The sequence below is a fragment of the Pithys albifrons genome, chromosome 10, assembly GCF_047495875.1.
Source record: "Pithys albifrons albifrons isolate INPA30051 chromosome 10, PitAlb_v1, whole genome shotgun sequence".
NCBI classification, from domain to species: Eukaryota; Metazoa; Chordata; class Aves; order Passeriformes; family Thamnophilidae; genus Pithys; species Pithys albifrons.
In genome coordinates this window covers 7,971,699-7,998,412 of record NC_092467.1, presented here as the reverse complement: position 1 = coordinate 7,998,412, position 26,714 = coordinate 7,971,699, and the positions used below count along the sequence as shown (strand labels likewise).

The 26,714-nt window shown below is 51.0% G+C and overlaps 1 protein-coding gene across 1 annotated transcript in view; it reads left to right on the top strand.

Moving 5' to 3' along the window:
- The window catches only part of LMX1A (LIM homeobox transcription factor 1 alpha), a 43,061-nt gene that overhangs the window by 890 nt on the left and 15,457 nt on the right, over positions 1–26,714 (top strand). Inside the window, exon 3 of the mRNA XM_071565104.1 lies at positions 257–443. Coding sequence (XP_071421205.1) covers positions 257–443 — 187 coding nt within the window. The remainder of the gene's footprint in view (positions 1–256; positions 444–26,714) is intronic.

Genomic DNA, 26,714 nt, shown 5'->3' with positions numbered 1-26,714 from the left:
CTGAGCTGCGGTGCCGCTGCCGCTTTTCCAAGAGGAACGAAATTAGGGGCGGCGTGTTCCCCTCGAAGCTCCCCTAAGGCACAGGTCTCCCCTGGACCCCTCAGCAGCTCCCCACGCTCCTCCGTCCCCCGGCGACTCACCAGCCTGTGCGGAGGAAGCGAAAGCCACAGGACCCCCCCCATCCGTCCCTCGCCCAGCCCGTGTCCTCGGGCGCCTTACCCTTCACCCATCGCAACCCCCGGGTCCTTCCTCGCAGGCAGAGCCGCGACCCCCAAGTCGGTGTGTGAAGGGTGTCAGCAAGTGATTTCGGACCGGTTCTTGCTGCGCCTGAACGACAGCCTGTGGCACGAACAGTGCGTCCAGTGCGCGTCCTGCAAGGAGCCCCTGCAGACCACCTGCTTCTACCGCGACAAGAAGCTCTACTGCAAACTGGACTACGAGAAGTAAGTGTCCCTCTGCCCCGGGAGAGCCTTCCTCGCTCTGCTCCCACTGCCTGCAAAGACCTAGTGCTCTGCTGACAGTAGTGGGGGACTGCTGGCCCATAACTGCTCCCCACTCCCCCAGCCCTGTATGTCCCAAGAGGTGTCAGCCCTTCCTGTGCTACACGGCTAGTTGAGCTTCTCCCCCGCAGTCTTGTTGGCCCCTGGTTTTCCCCTTTTCCGAGGTGTTTTGTTGTGCTTTGGGAGTTGAGGAATGTTTTTTCAGGAGCCTGTGAGACGCATGGTAACCCCAGGACTGCACAGGAATGGGGCCAAGTGTTTTCCCGTGTCTTCTGGCTTTATTTTTATGCTGAACATCTAGAGAAGAAATACTACATTGCCGCTGACCTGGACAAGGTTATTTTCTTGATATCCTCACAGGCAGAGAAGTGCTATTGTTCCCCCTAGGTCAGATGGGGAAACTGAGGCACTCAGTAGGAACTGGGGAAGGCCCTGCTGAATTCGGAGTGTTGACTGTCACACAGAGGCTTTGCCTGCACTCAGGTCTGTGATGGAGAGAAAATTCGGATGTAGGTGGTTAAAGCTTCCAGCCCCAACACTCCCCCTTTGGCAAGTGTGGGGATGAAGGGAAAAACAGTGAGAAAAATTTATTTTTCTTTTACTAAAGAAAACCCATTCCAGTGGGAACATGGAGAAGACTGCTGAGTCTTTCCTCCCCTGCAGCTGCTTTCGTTTTTGCCTGCTCATCGCGCTCTTGCCGTCCTTTCTGGACACCACTCCCTGACTGGGTTTTGCAGCCGTTAAATTTTTGTTGCCTCTGGGCTGGTTGTTTCTTGAGGAGGGTGTAGGTGGGGGTCTGGATCCCTCACTATGGTGATAGCAGGGCTGCTGGAGCCCTGAGGATTTAATTCCCATGTCAGTGTTACATGAGAAAACAGTCATTGGCGATGCTCTTGTCCCCGGCCTTCGGCGAGTTGGCGAGCGTGCCAGGGGCTAGGCTGGCTCCAGGCCTTTTTAAAGTTGTTTTTTTGGTTTTTTTTCCTCCTTTAAATCCTGTATTGTGGGTCTGAATTTAATCACTATGGATACAAGGCAAATTGAAAGCAGAATTTGTGCGCGTGACCTTGTTTTCAAATGTTTACGAAAGAGCGGAAGAATTAGCTGCTGCGAGAGTGGAAAGGGCAGAGCTGCATTAAGGGGTGGCTTTTTTGTAGGCAAAAATTTGTTGAAATTGGGCGTGCTGCTTGTTTGTCTGTAGAAATTTGGCTACTGGTTCCCGTACGTTTCCAACACAATTTCATTTTCATTTTCTGCTTTATCGGTGTTTCTCGTTGGAGCATTGGGGGAAATTGGGGTGAATATTACCCAGAAATGCCTTTCCAGCTTGGAGCACTTGTGGATTTTAATCCTGACTGCAGCTTCTGAACTCTGGAAGCAGCTCCAACCTGAAACCCTCCTCTGATGTCTTTTGGCCGTGAAAGAAATCAGTGCCGCAGTTGGCTTCTTGCTGTGCCCATCTCACTGTTGGGATGGACAAGGATGATTGGGGGGGGAAAAATGTCACAAATTATTCCTAGACTCCAGTGGTAGCACCATTTATCCTGGTTATTTCCCAGTTGTGTTTGGGTTGGTGACTTTTGCTTGAGCTGGGGGGCAGGCTCTCTGACAGGCAGTTTCCCTGAGGTGTGATGGTTTTAGCCCTGAACTGCCGCTGGCCTGTTCCCATCCTGCACCAACCTGCTCCTTGCTATCATGTTATTGTTCCCTTGAATTTAATTTTATTTCATTATTTTGGCATGAGTCTGCAAGTCTGTGTCCCTTTTATTCCATCTCCTGGCAGTGTTCTCTGCTTTGTCAGTGCTGCAACTCCTTACCTGGTGATGGCAAGGATGCAGAGCAGGGTTGCAAAGAACTGTTCCCTTCTGGGCTCTGCCAGGCTTTACATACTGTTCTGCATTTAACAAAAAACATTCTCTCTTTGCCCAAACTTAGGGCTGAGCATTTTCCCGGGTGCAGGAGCTCTGTGCCCGCTTTGGCCGCGGTGCTGATTCCAATAACGGGTTTCGGTGTGAAACACGCAGAGCAAGAGCTGCCGCTCTCAGACTGAGCTCATTATCTCGAGTCGATAGCTGGTTAATTATCACAAGTGAGTGACACTCCTTGTGCGGTGCAACGTGTAAAGCGGCTGATCCTGCCTGCGGCAGCGGCGTAGCTGCGCTCTGGAGGCCTCTCCCTTGGCACAGCAGTGGAGCTTGCTGGGTGGGAGGGCTGGGGTGTCTCTGTGTGAAATGCCAGTGCTGGGGGTGTTGGTGAAGCAGTCAGAATCCAACCTGCCAGTGTTGTGGTGTTGGTGTTTTGGGGTTGATTTTGGTTGTTTGTTTGTTTTGGGTTTTTTTATTAAAAGAAGGGATTTCTCTTTCAGGTGGTGACTGTTGGGATGTTTTGCCAGAGATGAGTAGGTGCAGTATTTTCCAACGTGTTTCTTCACTCTCTGAGTTCGGGTTATAACAAGGCTGCAGAGGGTTAATGACAGAGCGTGAGACAGCAGAGTTATGCCTTTAGTTATAAATACACCCATGGAAAGTGTTACAGACGGATTTAAGCGAGCATCTGACTTGCTGGACTCTAGAAATTGAGGAATAATTTGTTAAAACACATGTTTCACATTTCTTTGTCTTTCATAAAGAGGAAGACCTTGGGAGAGGACTTGGAGAGGGATGGATTAAAGACCGAGGATGCCAGGCCAGCAATGTTTTGGTGTATTGCTGCTCAGGACCCACGGGCAGTTTGGATAACGATGCTGACCGGGAATTTGGGGATTTGGGGGTCGCTCTTGGAGCAGTTTCCCCAGCGCTGACAGGGAGGATTCCTGGAGCGGGACAGCTCAAGCCTGTGCCCCTGGGACAGCATCTATTTGGGGCAGAGGACGTTTGTTACAGAACATCCCAAGTCCCGCGGCAGGCCCCGGCGCTTGTCCAAACCTGATAACTCTCAACTATGACAAGGTTCAGGCTTCGCCCTGGCCGGCTCCCTGGCTGCAGAGTGGCTCTGGGGACACACCCCAGCCATGGGGCCCCTGTGGTGGTGGTCAGGGGAATGGGCTTTTGTGATGGCAGATTTGAGGGGCAGTATTAACCCTGGCTATAAGTGGGGAGGAGGGCTGGGAGCAACAAGAAGAGTGGGACTGCTTCAGAGGCTTCAAGTCTGCATGAGGAGAGGAGTAGCTGAGCCTGGAGGTGTTGTGGCTTTGCATGGGCCAAACAGACACAGAGTCATAGGGAGGACCTGGAGCCACAGGGCATCCCCAGTGCAGGTGATGCCGGTGGTGTGTGGAAACCCTGCCGGCCAGTTCTGGGGGCCGGGAGCGCTGACAGCGGTGCAGTCATGACGGGGGGCGCAGCTGGGGAGCGTGGCGACGGCGGGACGGCTTGGCACATCCCCAGCCACGGCGCAGAGCCCCGGCCCCAGCCCCGGCTGCCAGGAGCAGATGGCCAGCACATCTCGGAGCAGGCCTGGCATGTGGGCGCCCGCAGTGGAGGGGCGGCTGCAGCCCCTGAGCCGCCTCTGCCATGCCGGGCTCCCCGGCCGAGGAAGGCAGTTGTGTGATGCTCGCCCTGTCTTCACACGGCTTGATGGCTCTGTGCTGTTGCCAGCTTCTGCTCCATCACCACAACGCCCCCCTTGCCTGGCTCCAAAATCCCCTGCTCCCAGAGCCATGGGGTTATGTGGGTGCCTCCACCACCTTCTTCATGAAATAAAATGAGAAGTCGCATCCAGTTGTAAAGCAAACAAAATCCTTCCACCCTCTGAATGTGCACGCAAAACAACATGCGTGCAAAGAAACCCATCAGTGTTGGGGTTTAAAATCATGTGCAGCATCTTCCTATGGGGCATGAGCCTGAATCCCTGGCAGGATAGTCCTGCCAGGCTGCGGGTGGATCTTCCAGCTTGGGATAGCACAGCCTCCTCTCACCTGCTGAAGGCTCCTCTGGCAGCTGCTGGTGAAGAGGAGAGAGGGGGAAGTGGTTTGGAGGAAGTGGTGGCTGTTTATCTTGCTTAATGTGGGTAATGAATGTAATTGTGCAATTAGCTGCAAACCTTGGCGTTTCTTTCCCAGGCCTTTGAGGGAGATAATCCCAAATGGATTGAATGAAGAAGGTAATGCTGAACACTTTAGCACAGCCTGGTCCCACCAGCTGGAGAATTGCTATGGTCTGGTGGGTTTGTCCTGGTGATTTGCAGTTCTTTGCCTAGAGAAGTGGGACTTCCTATGCTTTCTGTGACTGATAGGAGAGAACTGCCCCTCCAGAGAGCTACGAGTCAGTCCGACTAGAGTGCAACAGTAGGGCCTTTTCCTTTCTTGCAGGCATTCCGTGGAGAGGATGATGCCAACTTGGGTTTCTCCAGCTGGCCAGGCACTGGAAGCAGTCAGGCTGGTCTGGATGGGGTAGCAGAGCACATGCCAACTCTATGGCACAACGTTCCTGTTTCTGATCTCTCTTTTCCCATCCCTCAGTCTTTTATTCTAGCACTTCCTTGCTTCTTGCCTGCTCTCCATCCCCACCTAGCACCTCATCTCCTGTAGCAAGCACCTCTATGTCCTCACTCCCAGATCTCAGAAGGAAATGTGCCAACTCTTTGTGGGCTGGAATGAGCGTGGCTGTGGGGCAGCTGAATTTGGCCTCATCCCCACCAGGGATGTGATGGTTGGTATTGCCGCCCTGGGACAGGCACCGATCCTTTGTTTTTTGTTATTAAGTTGCCTTGTTGTGCCAGTGGGGGGTGGAAGCAGCAGGATGCAGCAATGAGAGGGGCGTTACAGAGGACACTGTGGGATCCATGTTGGAAATGCCAGGCAAGCAAAATACCCCTGTCTCCCGCTCATGGGGCTCCCCCTTTCCAAAGGGAGTGGAGAAGTGATTTGGCATCTTGCCCCTTCTCTCTTCCCTTAATTAGATTTGTGTCTTACAATTAATGTTTCATAGAAAGTCCTGGAAGGGAGTGATGCTTGGCAGATTGGGAGCGAGGCAGTCAAATATACTTGTCATCTGTCCTTCTATGGTGGGGACTGCAGTGGCTTTGGGGGTCACCCTTTCTCCTGCTCAATGGCAATGGGAACTTGGAGTCTGCAGGACTCAGAGCCACGACCTGAACATCCTTTGGACTCTTCATGGTTTCTGCCATCTTATTTTGGAATTACTATGGGGGTTTTCCCCCTTTTTCTTTTTTTCTTTTCCCACCCCAAAGGGAAAAAACCCGCCCTGACAGGGCACTTGGAGCTGGGGGAGATTCAGATTTTTGCAGTCCTGATAAGGCACCAAAAAGAAATCAGCTGGGGAAGAAAGAGGGGTTTGTTTCGTTTTGATGAGAATTTTGTCTCCACCAGCTGGAGAGACAGCTGGGGTCCTCTCCTGCCCCGGCTCGCCAGCCCTCGCCTCGCCGGTTCTTCACCTGCTCGGGATTTGCCGAGCCGGGGATTTCAGAGCGCCTACAGTTTGGTTTCTTGCTCGGTGCTTCCTTGGGGAGCTTTCCAGCAGGCTCTGGATCTGGTGGTATGGTCACTGCCAGCTGATTTCGGAGCGGATGGTGGTCTTGATTGTGTGAGCTCTGTTGAAAGTTACTCAGCGTGCGGGCAGGATTTGCCAGTGGCTGCATGTACTGATGGAGAGGCTGATCTCCACCGGCTGCCCCATCCCCGCTGGACACTGTGGGGTGGCCTCAGTGTACCCAAACCCACGGTTTCTGATTCTGATCCTGCAGATTCACCCCAGGTGTTGCTGGAGGCACCCTAAAGCACCCTCTGCCTTGGAGTGGGAAAAAGGGGATTTTGCGGTGTGAGGGCTGGTCTCTACAGCTCACAAAGGTGCAAGTGCTGCTTCTGGCTGTGGAGCAGGAAAACCCAATGGTTTGGATCAGATTTGGATCTGCACTTACACCTCCCCACTTCTGGTGAATGCTACTGGGTGCAGCCAAGGAGGGTACTGAGCACACGTCAGTGCTGGAGGATGCCTGAGGAAGAGGAGGCTGCAGCCAAGAAAGAGGGAGGTGGGAATGGGAGAAGTGTCCTGGGTATTTTTCTTCTTGAGATGCTCTTTATCCCTTTGAGGTGTTTTACCTCTTGCTCGTGCCCTCTGCAGATGCAAATGTGAAGTGGGGAGAGGAGGCCTGGGCTGGAGGACTGAGCCTGTGCCTGCAATTTAATCAAGCATCTCCTCCATAACAGGAGTGAAGAATGTATTTAAAGCAGGGAGAAAATATTTGGATTTTACTAAGCTGAAATATGGGGGTTAACAAATTTTTTTTTCATAACTGTGTTTTTGTGAGAAATCTGAATTTCTGTGTATTTTCTTGAGATTTCAGAAGGGGAGAGGTGAGGGGGACTAGCGGTGCTCCCTGAAACAGCAAACATCTGTGACAGCCTACAGCCACACTGACACTGGCCTGGGACTTCAGTGTGTTCCTCAATACTTTTAACCTGGAAGGAATACTACCTAGGCAGAAAGAAGGCAGCTGGTCCCTGGTTATCTTCTCCTGAGGCTGTTGGTCCTCAGGGGCAAAGGATTCACCCGGGTTGTCTCGTGTGTCTCTGTGAAACCGACAGGCATGTCATGGCAGCTCTGTTTGAGGTTTGGTGTTTGTTTTTGTGAGGTTTTTTTTTAAGATCATGAAACCTTGGTTACCCAGGAGAGGGGTTCTGTAATCCCTGGCTTCCCACCCCAAATATTTACGGACAGCCAGAGGCCAAAGCTTTTTGCAAAAGGCCTGACGCAGACTGAGTGCTGCTGTGCTGGGGCTGTGTGAGCAGCAGGGACCCAGTGTTGGGCTGGGGGCACCCTACTCCATTTGTTTGGGGTGTTTTCTATCAGGTGGCTCTGTCTTCTTGCTTATCTGTCTTCCTGGGATCTTATTAACAAAACAGCAATTTCTTCAGCTTGTCAGGGATCCGTCAGGTTCATGTTTTGTAGACTGGATATCTGAAAATAGGAGTTTCTCCCACAAAGGTTGGAGTTTTCAGGACCATGACATACATGTTTCTCAATACAGGGGTGAAATCATGTCATGTTCAATGCAAACAATTTGTTTTCTCCGATTGCACTTTGTACTTGCATGCACTTACCTGTTTTCAGCAGAGCATTTCCCATGCCCATGAATATGATCCTGTTTTGGCTCCAGCTCTCCTGCACTGGTGCCTGGTCTAGGTACGATGGACTGTGGTTGCATGCAGGAGAAAAAGCTGAGACTTCACTCCTTCCCACCTGAAATGCAGCTGGAAATGTGAATTTAACTAAAAAAGGCTACTTTCATCATCATAACTGCTTTAAGCATCTTGCTGGATGAGTTTGAATGGTGGATGTGAATTCTCAGTCTCTCTCCAGATTTGCCAAATTTTTATGTCATGCTTGCCTTTGTGTTTTCCACCGTGGGCTACCTCTGCCCAGAGGTGATTGAGAGCTTGTGTAGCAGAGATGCCAACTTCTCCCAGGCACAAATCAACATGATTAAGGTACAGATCAATAGGAGAAGGCACAAATCAATAGGAGAAGCACTCTCTGCTGTATCACAGTACATCCCAGGAGGCAAGGATGCTTAGCCTTGTCTGAGGGTCACTGTGGCTCTGTGGCCACAGATTAAGGTTCACCCTGCTTGGAGGAATCCTGCACTTCCTTGGGGCAAATGCCTGGAAAGGCAGAGGATGGTGGAGGAGGCTTCCTCAGCCCAGACTCGTGCCTTGCTAGCCCATCAGGGCTCTGCATTGATCCTTCCCAGCTGTCTCCCTGTCACTGTTGTCCATACATTGTCTCTTGTCGCTCCCTACCCCTCTCCTTCTTCCCTCATGGGCTTCATTTCCTAATGCTGTCCTTGACAGCGGAACAAATCCCTTTTCACGCGACCATCGCTCCTCAGCCCATTGTCCTCCGCCCCCGCCGGCACCGTACAAAATCTCCCTCCCTGGTACGTCTGTTCCGCTGGAATGACAACCACCATCTCAGTGGGGTGGAGAGCCCCCGAAATCCCTCTGGGCAAGGTTCCCTGCCCTGCAAGGGAGCAAAGTGGGGTCTTAAAAACACAAGAGGCAAGAACGATTCCCTGAGAACCACTGTTTGGATGTGATTGATCTCTTTGGGAGGTGCATCCTCTCCTCTGATTTTGTGCCTCAGAGCCCCTTGGGTGAACCCGGAGTCTGTGTGTACTGAGGACGATGTCTGCCCTGCCTGAGGCCAGTGGGGCCCTGTCTTAAGTTGATTTTTCACTGTATAGCATCGCCCAAGGTGGCCAAGCAGGAAGAGGGAGGTGGGAATTTTCTCTTTGCTGTTGAAAGCTCAGGGAAGCTTTTGGCAGGAAGAATTTGGAAAAGAGAGAAATAGGTTAAGGGACCTGAAGGCAGTTCTCAGCTGCCGCAGCTTTTTTATTTGAAAGAGTCAGTGTTGTCATTTCTTGCCTCCAACCCCTGCCATTGTAAAACCATAGGGTGCTTTTGTTGTCAGAAATTCTGCTCAGCATTTGCTGGCCCTGTTAAGTCTTTATTCCTGGAAAATTACATCTTAGCTATGCAAAAGGTTGCTAACCTCTGCAGTGATTTATCTAAACAGGAGGAGGGAAATGGCACATGTTTGCAGTTTCCTCCACGGAGGTGATTTTGATGAATAAATTCATGGGTGCTGATAGTGGAGGTGAGCATTTTTCAAGGCACAGACCCAGTACTCTTGACCAGTGACCTCTGTGTTGATCCCAGTTTGGAACTGGCCTGCAACATGCTTTGGAGGCATCTTTTCCTTTTCTGGTCTTGGAGAAGACCATCCAGTCAACAGGAGAAGAGGGAATGGCAGCTGTGCTGTGTGTTTGTTGGGTGTGCAGAACCTCAGCCCTGCACTGGGTGTTGAGAAGGACATGACAGTCTCCTCCCTGCTTACAGACCACTTTCTGTGGGCTCCTACAGGGCTAAAGGGGAGGAAGAGGCTCCTCTGGAGCGCAGAACTCAGCCAAGCCAAGGTCTGAATTGTGCAGTGAGGATGCTGAACTCCAGGTCTTGGCTGCAGGGAGAACAAGATAAGCAGTGTCCATGAACCCAGCCATCCTCTTGGCTTGGATGCCTGTGGACTCTGGAGTTGTGGGACAGCTCAGGCTTGTGCGTCCTGAGTCTCGCCCATGCCAAATGTGTGACCAGCCAGGTTGGTGATGGGGAACTGAAATACTGAATTATATATATCTCACCATCTCTGCTGCCCGGCAGCTCAAAGGAGTGGTATCGAGCAGATCCTTTTAAACAGCGCTGTGGATGTGGGAGCTTGGTTAGGAAGGCCATTAAGTGTTTGAATCTCCTTAATGCCTGCTCAGGTGAATGCTGCTCCTTCCTTCTGCATCCGTAATTACGGAAGGCTGAGAGAGCAACCTCAGTGGACTGAACTAAAAGTTTAATGGAGCTTAAAGTCTTGTAGGTTGGGCGCTCTGAGTCTGAGCTTGTTTCAGCTCTGGCCCTAGGAAGGAGGGTTAACCAGAAAGGAGGAGAGGCTTCCTGCATGTTATTACCTCAAGGACATTAAAGCCCATGTTGATGGGAGGTGCTGTTGTGGAGATGGATTAGGAGAAAGTAATGAAAGAAGCCATCAGAGATGGGTGAAGAGGGGTTCAAGGGCCCTGCATGGGGAATGTAGTTCTAGGAGAGATCTTTATCCTCGCAGGGGGAAAACCGCCCATGATAGGGACAAACTTTTCTGGCTCCTGCTGTGCCAGATGCCTGTGTGAGAGATGCCCTGTGCTTTGCAGCTCCAAACCCAGGCAGTGCTGGTGGATGGGTGTTGGGGTGCAGCAGGGTCTGAGTGGCTCACCCGCGCTCTCTGTGGTGTAACTGACCTCTCACAGTGCCCCTCAGAGATGCTCCAGACTGGAGAGGGTTGCCAAAGTGGGACACAACTAACTCCATGGCATTGTTTCTCCATGGCAAACCAGGTTCAGAGGCACGGATGCCACCCATCCTTATCCAGGCAGGAGAATGTGAACTGATGCATCTGGCTGCTAAAGCAGAGGCCCAAATCCACTCAGCTCTGCTGGGATGGCCCATCCCCATCCTCCAGAGGAAGTGCAGTTTCCCTGCCAATAATGTCTTTATGCTATTTCCAACCACACAACAGAAAAATCCTAGGAACTCCCTGAATCCTTGGCTTTTAAAGTAAGTATACTCCCACCTTGAACTGATTTATTTTTGCCTGTTTTGGCACTTCTGCCTCCAAGCATCAGCCTTGGTCCTTCCCTCCCCAGCCTGATGCCTGCTAAAACACCATTCTCAGGCAGAGCAGCCTTAGGGTGGTGCTTTGCAGGTCTCCCTAGTCAGCCAAGGACATGGCTCAGCCACATTATGGGTGAAAGGTGCTAATGAAATGACACCCAAATCTATGCCTTTCCCTTTAGTGCCTCTGTGCTGGAAAAATGCAGCAAAAGTCAACCAACAATGCATCTTGCCGAAGCTGAATTTTTTTTCCATAAGGATTAGTGGTTCAAGAGCGGGGATTTTCAAATTGACAAGCCCTTGGCAGAGAAATAATTACAGGCTTTTTATCCTTTGTGTTTGCTAAGAAGTTCTAAATAACTTTTTCCCTCGAGGCATTTTTTTAAGTCCAAAAAATAGAGGGGGGGGGAGTGAATTTCCTTAGTGTCCTTGAAAATATGCAAGATGCTTGTGGAGACCATTTAAGTTTCAGCTATAAGGTTTTTTGTGTGCATTTTTCACTTTAACCACGTCCAATGAACCAAAGTTTCTTGGCTGGTGATGCTTCAGAAATGGCTCTTAGAAATGGGAGATTGAGGGGGATAGATGTGATCACTTCTTGGCCATCTCAGGAATGTGAGCTTTGCCTCTCCAGGATATTCCCCAAGGTTTTTACCCCACTCCTTGCTGTAAGAGAAGATTTCTGGGGCTAGTGGAGCTGGTTTTCCTTGTCAATATCTATTACTTACTTATGCCGAGTTGCTGTGCATCCTGCTGGGAAGCCGTGGCCATCCCCCTTTCCTCGGCGTCCCACAGCCCATTGGGGCTCACCCAGCCTTGTCCTCTGCTGGATCCTCTCCTTACTTGTGCCTCCATCCTGTCTGCCTTGTCCAGTCTGTTTAATTTAAAAAAAAGACAGTGTGGTGTGGAAAAAGCCTCCTGGGGGCAGCTGAGGGGTGGCTCCAAGGCACATGTGAGCTTGTGCCTTTTATCCCTACTAAAAGCCACCTCCTGTGAGTTTCTGTGGAAGCCCGTAACATGGTACCCTAATTTTCTGAGCATTATGCTGGACACATCTGTGCCACATGTTTTATCATGCCACAGTCTCGGGCTGGAGCTCTTTGCCCCCTGCTTTTTTCCACCACTGGAAAGAGCCTCTGGAGTCCCAAATCCCAGCTCTCCCACGCTGGACCAGGGAGGAGGGATCCATCCATCCCTATTGCTAAACACTGCTTGTGATGTAAGGGGGGACCTGGGAGAGGACCCACTGGCGTGTTGTACACTGACTGCAATATGAAGGGGCAGCTTCGGGGCTGCGTTATTGCATCTGCTGTCAGGGCAGCGCCGGGGCGCTCCCGCGGGATTGCCGGCGCAATATTCCTGCCGTCGGCAGGGAGGGGAGCCAGGCTGCCGTTAATAACGGCGTTGCTCTACCTTGACTTTTATTAAGTGAGGAAAGCCTCCTTTCCTCGCACCCCGGGCGTGTCTGGGTCTGGGCTTCGGTGGGAGAGGGGAAGGAGGTGGGAGCAGAGTGGGGGAAGTGTTTGAAGTAATTAGAGCTGCTTGGTGGAGAAAGGGGAATTGCCAAGGGGGGTGGCAGTGGTATCTTGGTGAGGCGTCCTGCTCCCAACCTTCTGCAGACCCCCCTGTGGGCTCTGCCCAACCCACCCCTCTCCTCCCAGCCCTTCATCTCCCTGGGGGCTACGGCATTTACTCGGTGGGGTGGTGAATGCCTTGCTTTCCCCATTCTCCCCTCTGCTGAAGACCCTCTAAGGGCAGCTAAAGCCTGGTTGACCTACTGAGGAGGCCACAAGGCTCACAGAGTGTCTTGTGCCCTGCAGCTGTGGTGGATGACTCTGTAGAGGGACATGGTACCAGGAGGGGGGACCTGCTTGTCCCATTTCTCCTCTGCCCCAGCCATCATTTCTCAGGGGAAAGGATTTTTTCTCAGCTTCCCCTGCCCAGACGCTGCGAATCCCACTAAAACTTCTGACTGGAGCAGGGATTACATGCTCGGGTTTCAGCCCTTGTCTGCAAGCGGTGTAAACTTTCTGCTGGAGCTCAAGTGACATTTTGTGGGAGATAGGAGAGTATTAAGTGTTGGTCCTTGCAGATAAAAATAGCTGCTGGCCCGACGACGTTTTCTGTCGTCTTGTCACTGGTCTGACCTGACTCCGTCACCTCCATGCTGGTGCTCTGTCCCTGGGCTTTTCTTGTCGTGGGGTGTTGGGGGGCATCCACAGCCTGACCCAACACAGTCCCACTGAGAGTCCTCACCTGCCTGTCACAGCAGTGCTCACATTGGCCTGGGTGGCAGTGTAGGCTTGAGGGCGAACTGGAATAGGAACAGCAGGTCCTGGGCTTGTGTTCACAGGGGCTGGAAGGAAACACCATCTATCCTGCTCACTGTGAGCCCACCCTAACCAAACCCAGGATCCCTCTTCCCTGGAATCAGGCTCCAAATTGCTTGTTATTGCAAACCTCACTGCTAGAGTGGGAGCTCTCCTGATTACAGGAGTGCTCATGTGCACACACGTGGCCGCCTGTCTGTTTTTCCCGTTGCTGTGTTTCAGAGCTGATGTTTTTATCCTGAGGTTATAGCTGGAGTTGGCTCAGGGCCCTTCAGCAGCATCGGCAGAGCTGACTCTTGCCGCTCCAGAAATGCAGAGATGAGGCCAGTCGAAAGGAAGGGGAAGGAGAAGATGAGGAGGAGGGAGCGGCAGGGTCTGGCTCACTGCTGAGCTGTGACCAGATCTGATGCTGGGAGAGGCTCTCCCACCCTGCCTGCACTGTGCTGTTCCCCTGCTCTGCTTTGGAGTAGCATCTGCCTGTTCCACCTCTGAAAACAGCCAGCATGGCTCTGGAAGAGCTCATGTAGAGCTGGTAGGATGGCAGCAGGGACAATTTTTCCTGGTGTTGAGCCTTTCATTTTCATGCCTGGGTCAGAAGTCGTCAGCCATTGGCCTCTATGGACTGGGCATTCTTTGAGGATGCCTTCATTTCATTTGCTTGTTCTGAAAGATGATGCTCCCATCATGCTCCCCAAGGATCTCTTCATGGACAGAGAGGCATAGGCAGGCTGCCTTTAATGCACGTTTTTATTTGGAGCCCTTAAATACCTTCTCAAACAAGTGAAGGCATTTGGGAACAGCATCTTTTCCAGGTGTTCCCTTTGCGCTCTGGTTCAAGGCCCATGTGCCTCTGGGGGATTCATCATTTTGTGTGGTGTCATCCATCAGCTGAACCGTCTCTCCCACCAGAAGTAAGGAACAAGGTTCTTCTTGTGTGTCTGGAGCCAAACCAATGTGATGGCACTTGGCCACTTACAGTAGTGGGCGATTACTGAGCCCTTGCCAGGAATTCTTCCAGTGGGATCGGGAACGCTCTCGGGTGTTAAATTTGTCCTGCAGCGTGTAACCTCTAAGTAGAGCCCATCGTCTTTTGTAACAGATCATATGATGCCGGTGATGGCAGCCGCCCGCCCTGCGTTTCAAGGTCAGTGCTGAGCTTGGGGCCAGAGGGGCAGCTCCTGGCTGCAGCCTCTCCTGGCTCTTGGGCCTCTCACCGGGCTCTGTTCCCTCACAGGGGAAAGCCTTTGGCGCCTCAGGAACTCAGGCTTGGAGATGGAGGCTGTTTTGCTTCCATCTGCTGAGCCTGCGGAGCACATCTCAGGATCTCCCCTTGCAGGGTGGGCTCCTGGGATGCAAACCTGCTCTTGTCTCATGTGCCAGAACCCACGCAAGTACAGCTCTATCCATTGAGAGTTCTACAGCATCGTGCCAAGGGCAGGACTTTGCAGCAAGGAATTTATCTTGTATCCCTGAAACCAAGGGAACTGCTGAGTGGTGAAGGGTCTGCTGGCAGAGGTGAGAGTGCAGGGTCCTTGTCTGGATGGATAACCGGTGATGTTGAGGCCTGCTCTGTCCCTTGGCTTTCAGCCCCTCACAGGAAAGCATGGCCATTCCCATGGGAAGAGTTTCCCATGGTCTTTATCAATAAATAAATGTTTTAGACCCATCACTGTATCAAGCAATTAGAAGGGACTTCTTGGACAGATCGTTAAATAAGAATTAAAGGTTTAAAATATTAATGGGCAATTGGCCCTCTCCAGTTCTCTTGTTACATGAACGTTTCATTTATAATTTGGACCCAAGATGGGATGTGCTGAGAGATGCTCAGGCTGCAGCCTGCACACGGGGGTTAACGTGGAGCTCTCTCCTGCCAGAAAATAATAAAATCCAGGGACTGTCTAGGGATTGTGCATGAAGGATTAGGAAGAGGATATGCATGGGCCTGTCTGCAGCTGGTTGAAGTCTAGTGCAGAGAGGTGAGCCTGGAAATCATTGCTTTCTGATAGCTGCGAGGGGGCCAGCATGGAAAGGGAGCTTGTCTCCTAAAACCTGGGGAGCTCTGCAGCCGGCTGATGCTTTTAGTGCAAGGCAGTGAGTGGATCCTCTCTCCCTGGAAGACATCTGTGCTGCTCAGGAAGGAGAAAGCACCGTGGGGTGGACGCTTTGGCCTCCACTTTCCAGGTGCTGCAGTTGTTCACCATGAGTGGAGGATGCAGTGCTGTAGGGATCGGGTTTTTCTATGAGTGGAGGATGCTGGGCTCCAGGGACTGGGTTTTCAGTATGAGCAGAGAACACTGGGCTTTGGGGAGTGTTTGGGGGTTTTTTGCATGAATGGAAGCTGTTGGACTTCAGAGACTGGGTCTTTGATATGAGCAGAGGGTGCTGAGATCCAGGGACTAGGGTTTTCCACCTGTCTACAGGCAGCCTTGTCAGATTGACAGATTCTGCTGGGAGCCTGGCTTCATCCACAGCATTATCTGTGGCTTTTTAGTTTTTAAAGCTGCAAGTCCCAGAGTCAAGGGATTCGGTGGAGTCTCTTCTGCCTTCGCTGACAGACAGTCCTTGCTCAGGTCTTGTGTTTATTTGACTTTTTGATATTGGCTGTGCTGTCTCTTGAAGTAGTCACCTCAAGCTGGCTCAGTAAGATGGAGTCATAGCTCTTCAGGTTAGTGGGTGCATGAAGATTTCCTAGCATCAGATGTTGAACATTACATTTACCTTGCAACCACCACACTTGTGGAAGGTCCCTGTGGAGACAGAGGCATCGGAATTCCCCAAGGCAAATCAGGGCTTTATGGCCCTCACCCAAGACAAGCACGTTGCTTTTGTGGCAACTATTAATTGCTTCCTGAATTTAAAAAGCATAATCAAACTCTCTTGCTGGGGAACGAGTTACCTGGTGCATAAATGCTTTGCCATTAATGCGTGGCTGACCCTGACAGATGATGTGAGGACCAGAAGAGCTTTCAAAGAATTTACCAGAAACCATTTCAGGGGAGGTTGTGTGTTGTAAATCCTGAAGTAATGGGATGGAGGGAATTAGGTTAGATCATAGTTTGAAGAAACTGGGCACGATTCCCCATTGAGGATCTTGAGATCATCAGAGCAGTGTGGTGAGGGGAGGCCCCCACACATCCTTATCCCAGCGACCGATGAGTGAGTTTATAGCCTGGAAAATGAGATTATTGGAGGGTTTGTTTTACACGTGACACTGGGGAGCAAACAGGGTCCTGTTACATCCAAAGGTGCACTGTAAAGCCGCAGGGGTTCCTGGAAGAGCAGCCCAGGATGGGGCTGTTTATGCTATTGCATCTGCCACCCAGTGCAGCAGCACTGCAGCACCTTGCGTGGGTGTCTTGTGTGGTCCTGTGCCTCTGCTGAGCTCACACCAGGTCAAGGGAATGCTTCAGGAGGACATTTAGCTGCTAGAGCAAGGGAGGTGGTCTATCTTGCTTTCACAATCTGTCCTGGTGTGTAAGCTGTCTCTCTCTCTCTCTCTCCTTCCTTGAGGTGTCCTAAAGCTCTTTACAGGTTCTGAGGGGGCCCCAGCCTCTCCCTGCTAACTCCCCAGCCCATGGATGGGACTGCTGAACTATTTCACAGGGCGATGCTGGCGCGTGGAGTTGTTTGCTGCCTCTCTCCTCCAGTAATACATTCCATTTGCTTGCTACCTCCACTAGTTGCTCTTCCTTGGCTCCCTCCACACCAGAGAGATGGGGCTGGGCCAGCTTTAGAGATGCCAGTGGCTTTTTTTTTTGCTCAGCAAACAGTGTTAAACCACTCTCATTTGAAAGGGCAGGTGTGGGAAAGAAGCTGTTTCGCCTGCAGCAAAAAAGTATTTCCCAAATCCAATATCTATGCAATGAGAGGTACCCTGGTGGGAATTACACCTCCTTCCATGGGGCAGTGCTTGCAGGGAAAGCAGTTAGAGGCCAAGCTGCCTTGAGTCATAATAATAGTCTTGCTGGCTGCCTGGGGCAAGGCAGTGGGGCTTGAAAGATCAAATCTAGTGGCTGATATTCGTCTGCCTGTTAATGTTGGAGTAGCAGATCACATCCTGCTTGTCCGTCTGTTGTGGAATTGTGTGGCACGTGCATGGGTTGGTGATGTTTTCAGGATGCCAGTGCTTGACACTGGGGAAGGTGTAAGTCTAAATTAGCATTGGGGTGTGTGTTTGTAATCTCCACTCTTCACTCTCTCCAGCAGAACAGAGTTCAAAGAAGCTCTGGCTTTCCTGGAATAGGAAATGGCAGGATCCACCCCGGAGCCTTTTCTCCTCTTGAGCAGAAGGGTCCCACCCCAGCTGGGAAGCCCCATATCCAGCTGGGTGTGGAAATGTGGGTGGAAAGGTCTGTGAGAGGACTGTGCTTAGCTCCTACTTCTCCAGTGCTGATCTTTCCTTTTGAGCATGTTGTGTTCGGTTTTGTTTGGTCTGGGTCTGACCTTGGGTTTATCTTTATTCTTCATTAGAAAGGGGAGAAAGAAATTCAGGAAGCCCCAGTGAGATGGGCTTGGAACAGAGTGGCTCTGCCTCCACTGAGCAGGCATTGGCGTCCAGTTTTCTGTCTCACTTTGTTAAACGAACCTGCAAACCCATTGCAAAGCCAGGATTGCAGAGGCAAGTGCCCCACGGCCAGATTACAGGATCTTGCTTAACCCAGCGCTGCCAGGCTTCTCCCCACAGCTTTCATGCGAGGTCTCAGCTTCACCTTTTCACCAGTGAAAACTCCCCAGAGTGGCATGGCTGGCCTTGAGGGACGGGGTTTTCTCTTGGAGGTGAGTTTTAATCAGCTGTATGGATGCCTTCTGTGATAAGTAGTTAGATGTGGGAAGTTCTTCATGGTGGCCACAAGAATGGAGAGGCTGTTTTGAAATGAGTCCCCTGCTTTCTGCTCTCAGGAGGTGGCTTGGAGGAACCTTTCTATGCTGGTGACATGCAGGTCACTCTGCATTCCCCACCCCAGAAGCTGTTCAGCAGGTGACATCCTTAGGCTTCAGTGGTGTAGAAGTAAGCAGGGTGAATCTCTCAGCAGTTGATCCCGTAGCCAGGGGCTCTCTGCTGCTTTGATTTGGACTCTGCTCAGATGATTTTCCTCCTGGTATGTGCCTTCCCCACAGGCTTTCACAGCAAACTTGGGCTGGTTTTGGCTTCCTACCTCCCTATACGTGGCCTTGTGGTCTGAGGTGATGTTACCTCTGTTTTCATCTTTGTGTGAGTCCTTTCCCATGTCTGCATCCCAGAGAGGACTTTCAGGGACAGAGGACCCCCTTGAGGAAGGGAAATGCTGTAGAAATGAAGGCATGGTGGCCTGGTGTGCCACATCCACCACCGTGTCCAACCACGGTCACATCCATGTCTGGCTTTGGGGACCAGGACTCCCAGAGGCAGAGAGCACCCAGAGAGGATTGTTTTCTGGGAAATAGGAACAGAGAGGTACAACATCCATGTTTGCAAGCCACCAGGGACATCTCTGAAAGATGTGGAGATGCTTGGGATGCAGCTTGCAGAGGGACTAGAGTGAGCTTTGGAGGCTTGGGGGTTCCCTTTGCTCCGATGCTGCTGAGAGAGGCTGTTTTTATCTGATGTTTTCCACCCCTGGGCTCAGCAGTGGAAGGTGAAGGGTTCCCCTGCCTGCCCTGGCTGTCAGCAGGGCTGTACAGGCAGGACACAGGAAAGGAAGGAGAAGAGGATAACGCCCCAGCCGTGGGCCCTGGCCATTTCTGGATGAGTAGGTCATCTGGGTGTGGAAGGGAAGCTGGTGTCCAAGCCAGCCTGGAGAGGCTGAGATTGGGTGTATGTGTGATTTGGGGGAAAGTGAGAAGGGATTTCTTAGGCGAGAGGAATGCAAGTTTCCTCCTTCACATATGTCTCCTGTTCTTCTAGTTTGCAACAAAAATCATCAAATTGCCCAAGACCTGGCAGCAAGGACAGCCTGAGAACAGCCCACAAGTCACGGGAAAGCATCTCTTCTCCCTTCCTGCCTCCAGATCGTTGAGCATCAGGAACCACTTCAATCCCCCTTTGGGCATTAAAACTCCTGCCCCTTCCCGTTGTGGGGCAGCTGCACAGCCCAGAGCTCGTGTTTGCTACAACACTAGTCCTGGTGGGTTAGAATTCTGGGTTTCCCTTGAATTGGTTCTGTTTTTAAACCCTTCAGATAGTCCACAGAAGGGCTTGAGCTCTCAGACATCAGAGGTGACAGCAGCCATTTGGAGGAGACACTGTGACATGGCTGGTGTGACTTTCCTTGTCCCCAGAGGATGGGGACAAGTGTCAGTGAGTCAGGTCCTGTTGAGTCTGCCTGGATTATCAGGCACTGGGAGAGGAGACAGGGCCTCCCAAGGATGCTCAACTGGGGAGCACCAGGGTTTGGGGGTATAGGACTACAGCTGAGAGGTGAAGGAGCAGCCATGTATCAGGGTGAAGGGTGTTTCAATGAGCCCAGCCCTTTCCCTGCAATCCTGTCGGCTGCTGCTTTTTATTTGGCAAAAGGAGCTATTGGTGCAGCAGAGCTGCAGAGATCAAGCAAGCCTGTCTGAGATCTCCTCTTCACCCTGCACGTCTCAGGGATGAGCAAAGTCCTTCCTGCCACTGGAATTGAGAAGTTAGATCACTGCTGAAGGTGTGCTTCATGCAGTTTCATCTGTCCTGTTTGGGGCTCCCAGAGCAATGTGAGAGTGGCTGCAGCCCCACCATCCTCCCTCCATGATCATTTGTATCCTTCCTGGTTTTGCAGTCACTGGTTTGCACTAAGAGGCACAGGTCCATGAGAGTCCCTGTGAGAAAGGAACTTGGGTTACCCCATTTTGGTTGTTTAGTTACAGTATTTTCTTACAAGAAAACAATTCTATCCATTTTGCTATTAAGTGTAGACCAGCAGTGATGCCAGGACTGGGACCAACAAGCTGTTCCACCCTCAGGGTCCACCCCTCATCCCATGGCCCATAAGACAATGATGGGCACCAAGTGGTCTTGGGGGTTCATGTGGTGGAGGAGACACGGGGGGTTTCAGCATGGCTGGAGGGGCAGCAGCATCCAACACTTCATGCTGGTTGATGCAGGGCATGTAGTGAGTCCTGGTGGTACTGTGGGACTCAGCAGGGAAGGAGAAGGAACCACTTCTGTGTACAACTGAGGTGTGGAGGTTCCTTATGCATGAACATAACCATTAGTTCTGCACACCAACTGCTATCTCCCTGCCTTGCTCCACCCAGGGTGAAAAATGACAGCTCTCTGCCACCTCTTGCCTTCCTGTATTGGTAGATGCACCTGGGAGCCAGGCACAGAGCTACAGCTGAGCAGGGAAATGTCCATGCCGTGGGACTTCCCAAGCCCCAGCAGGGGCAAACAGCTTCAGATGAAGTCAAGTTGCATTTAATGGTTCTACTTGGGATATTTTTTTTCCTACACAGCACTAGCCCACCCCAGCAGTTGACCACCAGCATGCAGTGCTGGTCCTTCTTCTACTCTCTTGGTGAAACCTTGCAGATTGCCCTGCTCACTGAGCCAGTTGTGGGCAAGCCTGGGGCCTGTTTGCTGGGGAGCTGGTGGGCTGGGCTGGCTTCCTTCGTGGGCCTGACACACTGCTCCCACACCGAGCTGCTTTCCGCTTCCCTGCTCCCGCCTTCCTCCTCCCGCCGTAGCATCTGCTCCGGATGTTTTTCCCCTGAACTGCAGAAGCTGCATTTTTCCCAGCTGAATTTCCTTTGTGTATATTTTTTTTAATCTCTCCAGAGTCCCCTTCAAATTGTTTTGCTCCATTCCATCCTCTCCAGTTTATTATCTCCTACTAATGTTATTAACATGCTAATTAGTCCCTAATTGCAATTGCCAATGAAGATGTCAGATAGGGCTGGTACTAACCCTGATGCTTCCCAGTACTAACCCTGATTCTTCACATGACTCTTTTTCTCTTAATTCTGCAGATTACTCTGTCCCTCTCTCATCATCCTGATTGTGTTATCTGGTTTAGTTTCACAGAGGGATGCTCACATGTGAATGAGTGGGGTTACTCCCCTAGGAAAAACATGCTGAGACGCAGCATAGGGTGCTTTATAAACCCCCAGGGCTGGGCTGGTGATGAGTGTAGCTCTGAGTGATATTTTCTAGCTGGTCTCAAGGTTTTGCCTCAAAGTCATGCCTGACTGTCCATGGCAGCCCCCTTGGGAGGCAGAAAGAAAAGGACTTTGGAAAGTTAAAGAGCGGCATTTGCCATCCCGCCTATACACTCAACCCTCTGGCTGCTTGGGCACTGTGCAAAGGTCTTCCATGACTATAAATAGGCAGAGAGGTAGGCAAAGAGATGGTGAGATGGGATGGGGACAGGCGGCGAGCCAGCCTGAGGTAGCATCTGGAGCTCTCATCGCCTTCATGCGCAGGAGAGGTGCGGTTTGTTCTGGCCATGCTGCTCTCGTCAGGCAAGGTTTGCCCCCGCAGAGCCTATTTTTGAATACAACCCCCCCTGGTTACCTCTTGGAGGTGCTGCAAAGAGCCAGGGCTGCCTTATGGTGAGATGTCCTGGCGCTGCTGTGGGACATCGAGCCACGTGCTCTGAATAGCTCTGTGCAGACGTGGCCTATGGAGATGAAATGTGGCTCTTGCCCGATTGCGAATAAATCAGGGTCAGGAGCTTGAATGCTGGCCAAGAAACCCAAAGGGATAAAATATAGCCTCTCTACAGACTGTTAGCAAACAGCACGTGGGCTGAGATCTGCTAGATAAATTTATGCGCTGTGAATTGTTCACCCAGCTGTAGTGGAGGGATGGATGGACCCACAGAGAACTAATAACCATATGTGGTGGACATGCCTTCGGTGCTGACCTTTAGAGGGGTCATCAAGGCTGGGAGGTGGCATGGTGACGTCTTCTTAGGGATGTCACTGGGAGGGAATGGGCACATGTGTTGCTTGACGCGCGGGAGGGGGATTCAGGCTGCCTCTGCTCTGTGCATCCTGGAGACAGGCTGGCAAAACAAATTACTGCTCCTGACCTTGGTTTTCACATCATGTCATTTGACATGGATTGAGGATAAATACCAGGCTCTTTGCCTTTGCTTGGTTGTTTCCAAGATCATGGGACTTGCTAGCCTGAGAGCTCCAGTTCCTACTGCAGCCCAGGGAGATCAGTTTAAAGTGGGAGGAGGTAATAGGGAAATAGTAAAAAGATGGGATTCTCACCCAGTTCCAGGCTGTAGGCACAGGGCCTTCAGCATCCTTTATCACCCATTTGAGTGAAACACTGGGAGCTGGCAGTACTGCCCTGGCCATGGGGGCTGCCTCCTCTCACTCGCCCTAAATTCCTTGTAGCCACAAAGGGGAACATCGGATTCATATTGGGATGAAATGTCCTGGAGGCGGAACCAGTTCTAGGCAGACTTAATGAGCATTTGGGCTCTGTTCAGCTGCTTTAAACCAGAGAGATGGGCCTGAGCCCAAAACACGGAGCCAAATAGCCTTGTACTTGTCCAAGCTGCAGAGTAGTGTGAGTGGTTTGTGTCCAGTCTCTCCTTTCGCTAACCAGGCATCTGCTTCCCACCCTCCACCCTGGGATGCTGGATGTGTTCATGCTGTCATCAGATGAACTGGCTCATGTACATATGTCAGCATCTTATATATCCACATCTCTGTCCTGGCTTTAACTCAGCTTGCTGGGGGGATGTGACCCTCCTGTGGGCAACAGGCCCTGTGCCCTTGATCTGGCTATGGGAGGGTGACTGCTCTGTGTTATACCTCATTTTACCCCAGCACTGCAGGGGGAACCTGAATTCTGCTGCTGTGACTTGGAGAAATGTGGGGGGAAAAAATCCCATATTTTTAGGGAAAAGGCATTTCTCCTGAATGCTGGGCCAGTCCTGCACTCCTAGGCTGGCTGTGCACTCTGCTTTTCCCAGGCTCAGAGGATCTTGAGGGGCCTGCGAACTGTCTCTGCTTTCTGGGATTTGCAGCATTGCTTTGAGGAGAACTGCAGAAGAGGCTGGGCATCCCCAGCAGCCTGGGAGTCCTCACCGGGATGGACCAGCATCTCTCCTGCACTGTTGCAGCAGGGTAATCCACATCCTGGCCCCAGCAGGCTGCAGACTGACTGGCTAATCCATGTCCCGCCTCAATGGCTAATCCATCAGCCTCCCCCACCCCACCTTGCTACCCTGTGCCTTTGCCTTGGGCTGTGACTTTTGACACAGGCAGGATACATTTAACAGTGTGCTCTGAATGCTTTGCCAGTGGCCATCAGTGGGTTGTGAGATGTGGGGCTGTGCCACAGGTCCTGCTGGAGTGACACCAGGGCTGGCATTGCCATCCCAGGCAGGGCTGGGGACCCTTGTCCCAGTGGCAGCCAGTGGAAGATGAGAGTCCCCAAAGGCTGGTGCATGTGAGGGTGAAGCATCCCCACCTTGCCTCGCACTGCTGTGCTATTTGGTCACCTCATTTGTTCTTTTAAAAGTTGTTTAGACAGCATCAGAGCAAAATACAGCAAGTTTTTCACACCGACTCTTTATCCACCAAGATGTCTTTCCCTTCTCCCTGTGACAGTTGTGGATTTTGATGAAACCTTTGAAGGAAGCCACAAATAAAACCCAGATTAATGAAATCAGTGTGATGAAGTGTGACGTAGTACTTGGTTGAATGTGCCTGTTTCTTTTTGTGAGACAGCTCAGAAAAGACCAGCATCGTGTGGGGAAGCCCTAAAGATATGTTTGGGGAAAAACTTTTTTTTTTTTTAAAGGATGTGATTTTGCAAGAATATGTCAGCATGGTCTTTTGCTCTGCAGCAAAGCTCTGCACAGTGCTCTCCCTTATTATTATGATCTAGTTCATCCCCTAAAAAAGGCATCTGCCAGCTTTTGCATAGAGCAAGTGATGTTGGGGCAGGCAGGAAAAGCGTGCTCGTGGTGCTGCCCAAAGCCACTTGCTTGCCCACACCTAACAAAAGGGGGAAGAAAAAAGAAGGTAGTTCCCAACACCTAGTGGGAGAGAAGTGTCTTTCTTATCCTATCTCTATCCAACTCATGGAATCATAGAATATCCTGAGTTGGAAGGGACCCACAAGGATCATTGAAGTTTTAACTCCTGGCCCAAGAATCCGACCATGTGCCTTGAGAGCATTGTCCAAACACTTGTTGAATTCTGGCAGGCTTGTGACCGCTTCCCTGGAGAGCCTGTTCCAGTGCCTAACCACCCTCTGGGTGAAAAACCTTTTCCTAATATCCAAACTAAATTGCTCTGGCAGGGCTTCATGCCATTAATGAATGAGCTGGTGCCTTTAGTGTTGAAGTGAAAGACATGAGGCTTCTGCTAGGGACGAGTGGCTTGGTGGTTCAGCAGATTCAGCCTCCTGCCTGGCTGTTGGTGCTGTTTGTGGTCTCCTTTGGTTGCAATCATTGGGTTCCAGAGCGAACAGTAGACAAAGGTTAGTTTGCATTTGTCTCAGGTGTGAGGGGACACCCCAGTTTCAATATAATACCCTTCAAAGATGTTGCCTTCTACCTGGAAGGATTAGCAACATCATTCTTGCTGTTGTCTTCTGGAGGGTCCTGCTTGGGGTTTCCACAGCCATATCCTGGCATTGCTGCTCTGTGAACTTCCATCCCACTGGCATATCCAGTAGTTGGGAGAGCCTTCTCCCAGCTGAAGGCGTTGAGATATCTTCCACGAGGGATTCACAGCTAATTGGTACAATCAATATTTGTTTTGCAAATGCAATTGGAGGGAAAGAGGGATTGAGAGCGCCAGAAATTCAATTGACCTGTAAAAACAGATATGGTGTAAAGGGAATCCTTTCCCTGCCAGGCAAATATTTAGAAAGGAGAAGCAATAAAATGAATAAGCAACAAAGTAATATCCTGCCTCTATGGCCGCCGGAGGCTGCTGGGAAGGGCTGCCGCCCCTGACACTGTGATAACCCTGAGCAGACGAGTGGCAGGAACCTGTTTCCTGGAGAAAGTGTGTTTGCTCTTGCCATCTAATCTATCAAAAGATCATCCTAGTGCCTTGGCAGCACTGGGACCTGTCTCAGGTAGCCTGGCAAGCTGGCACCATCCCTGCAACCATGACTGTGGCATAAACCCAGCGGTGGCACAGGGGACAGGGCTGTTCATGCACTCTCGTCTCCCCTTGTGGGGTTCTCTGCTCTTTGCTCCCACATCCCTGCTCAGCTTTCTCAGGTGCCCCGGTGATGGGAACAGACTGGGGAATGCTGTGGGCAGAGTGGGGTGTGAGGGGTGTGTGGGACAGAGTTCCTGCCTGGAAGGACATTCCAGGGTGTCAGCACTCAGCCTCAGCATGTCTTGGTGTGAAAATCAAAATAGTTAAGGCAAAAGAAAAGAGGTGTTTTCAGATCAAAATGCTCCAGAGAAATATTTTGGGTAGGAAGTGGTAAGATGGTGTTCAACCCAGGGTTTGGCCAAGCAGGAGCAAAGCACCCGAGTCCCTCTTTTTCCAGACGGTTCAACATCCCTGAGCACAGCCCTGCGGTACCCAAGTGACTTGAACCAGAGAGGCTCCCTTGGGCTCATGGCCGAATGTAAAAAAACCTCTGTGGAAAGCTCAAACTTTTCAGAATAAGATGGTTAATGGATATATACATGTGTTGTCTCTATGTATATATGTGTGAGTGTATGTGTATATATATATATGTAAAAATAGAGCAAGCAGAATGAAGGGAAATTATCAGAAAACTCTTAACCAGCTCCTGTGCTGAGCACGTTTAGGCTACTTTGGAGCCTTCTGAGCATTTTGTCCCCATGGAGGATATTGACCCCCCTGATTTTGTCAGGATCTGAGACTGCTGCTCATTTACTGACATCAGGTCGTTCCTTTTTAGGGGGGCATTCGTGGCTACTGAAGTCATGTTAAAATACCGTCGCTGCGCAAAAGTCAAAGCGAGGTTTGGATTCGCATTGGTGTATTACTGAATTTTCAACAGTGTGTTAGCTAAAAATGTAAGCTTCCCTCCTAGACTTCATCAGACTAAAAAGGAAAAAGCTCTAGGGAAGCAATCAAATTTTGAACACTCAATAATCAGATTTTCCTGAAGCTCTGTCTCTGTTTATTATAAGACTGAGCACCTTGGGGCTTACTGAGCCCCTTGGATGCTCAGTACCTCTGAGAAGCTGATGCTCAGATACTCACAAGAGAGCAGCTCTGGTTCTCCACACATGGGATGTCATTTGGGAGCAGGTCACTTGCAGGAATCATGGCTGATGACCTGCTCCCTGTAGCCAAGTTGACTGTCCCACCACGTCCCTGGACCACTGATGGCATGAGAAACCCCCCATGTGCCATCATCTGTTACCTCATCCCTGTCTCAGGTGCAATGAGGTTGGAAAACACACCCCAAGCATTTTTTTGCCCTGAAACCCCATCCCAAGAGCACAGACTAGAAGAGTACAGCAACGTGAGCTCAATGGAGCAGGGCGAAAAAAAGATGGCTTAAATTTAATGTCTTTTCAGATAAATGCTTCCATTCATTTCAGAGCATATTCCTCTGGCATTTCCAGTGCGCTTGTTTAGCCGAGTAGTTAACAAACTTCATGGAAACACATGTTATAGTGCTCTCTAGTGCACAGAGCTATGTATGAAGGATGCCTCTTCTGAGATATCTCGATGTGCAGCGCAGCTTTTGCTCCGGAGCAGCCTGTTAACCACAACAGCTGCTTCCCATTGTGGAAATGCTATCAAAAAAAAAAAAAACCTTAACCCCCTCCCAACGACTTGACAACA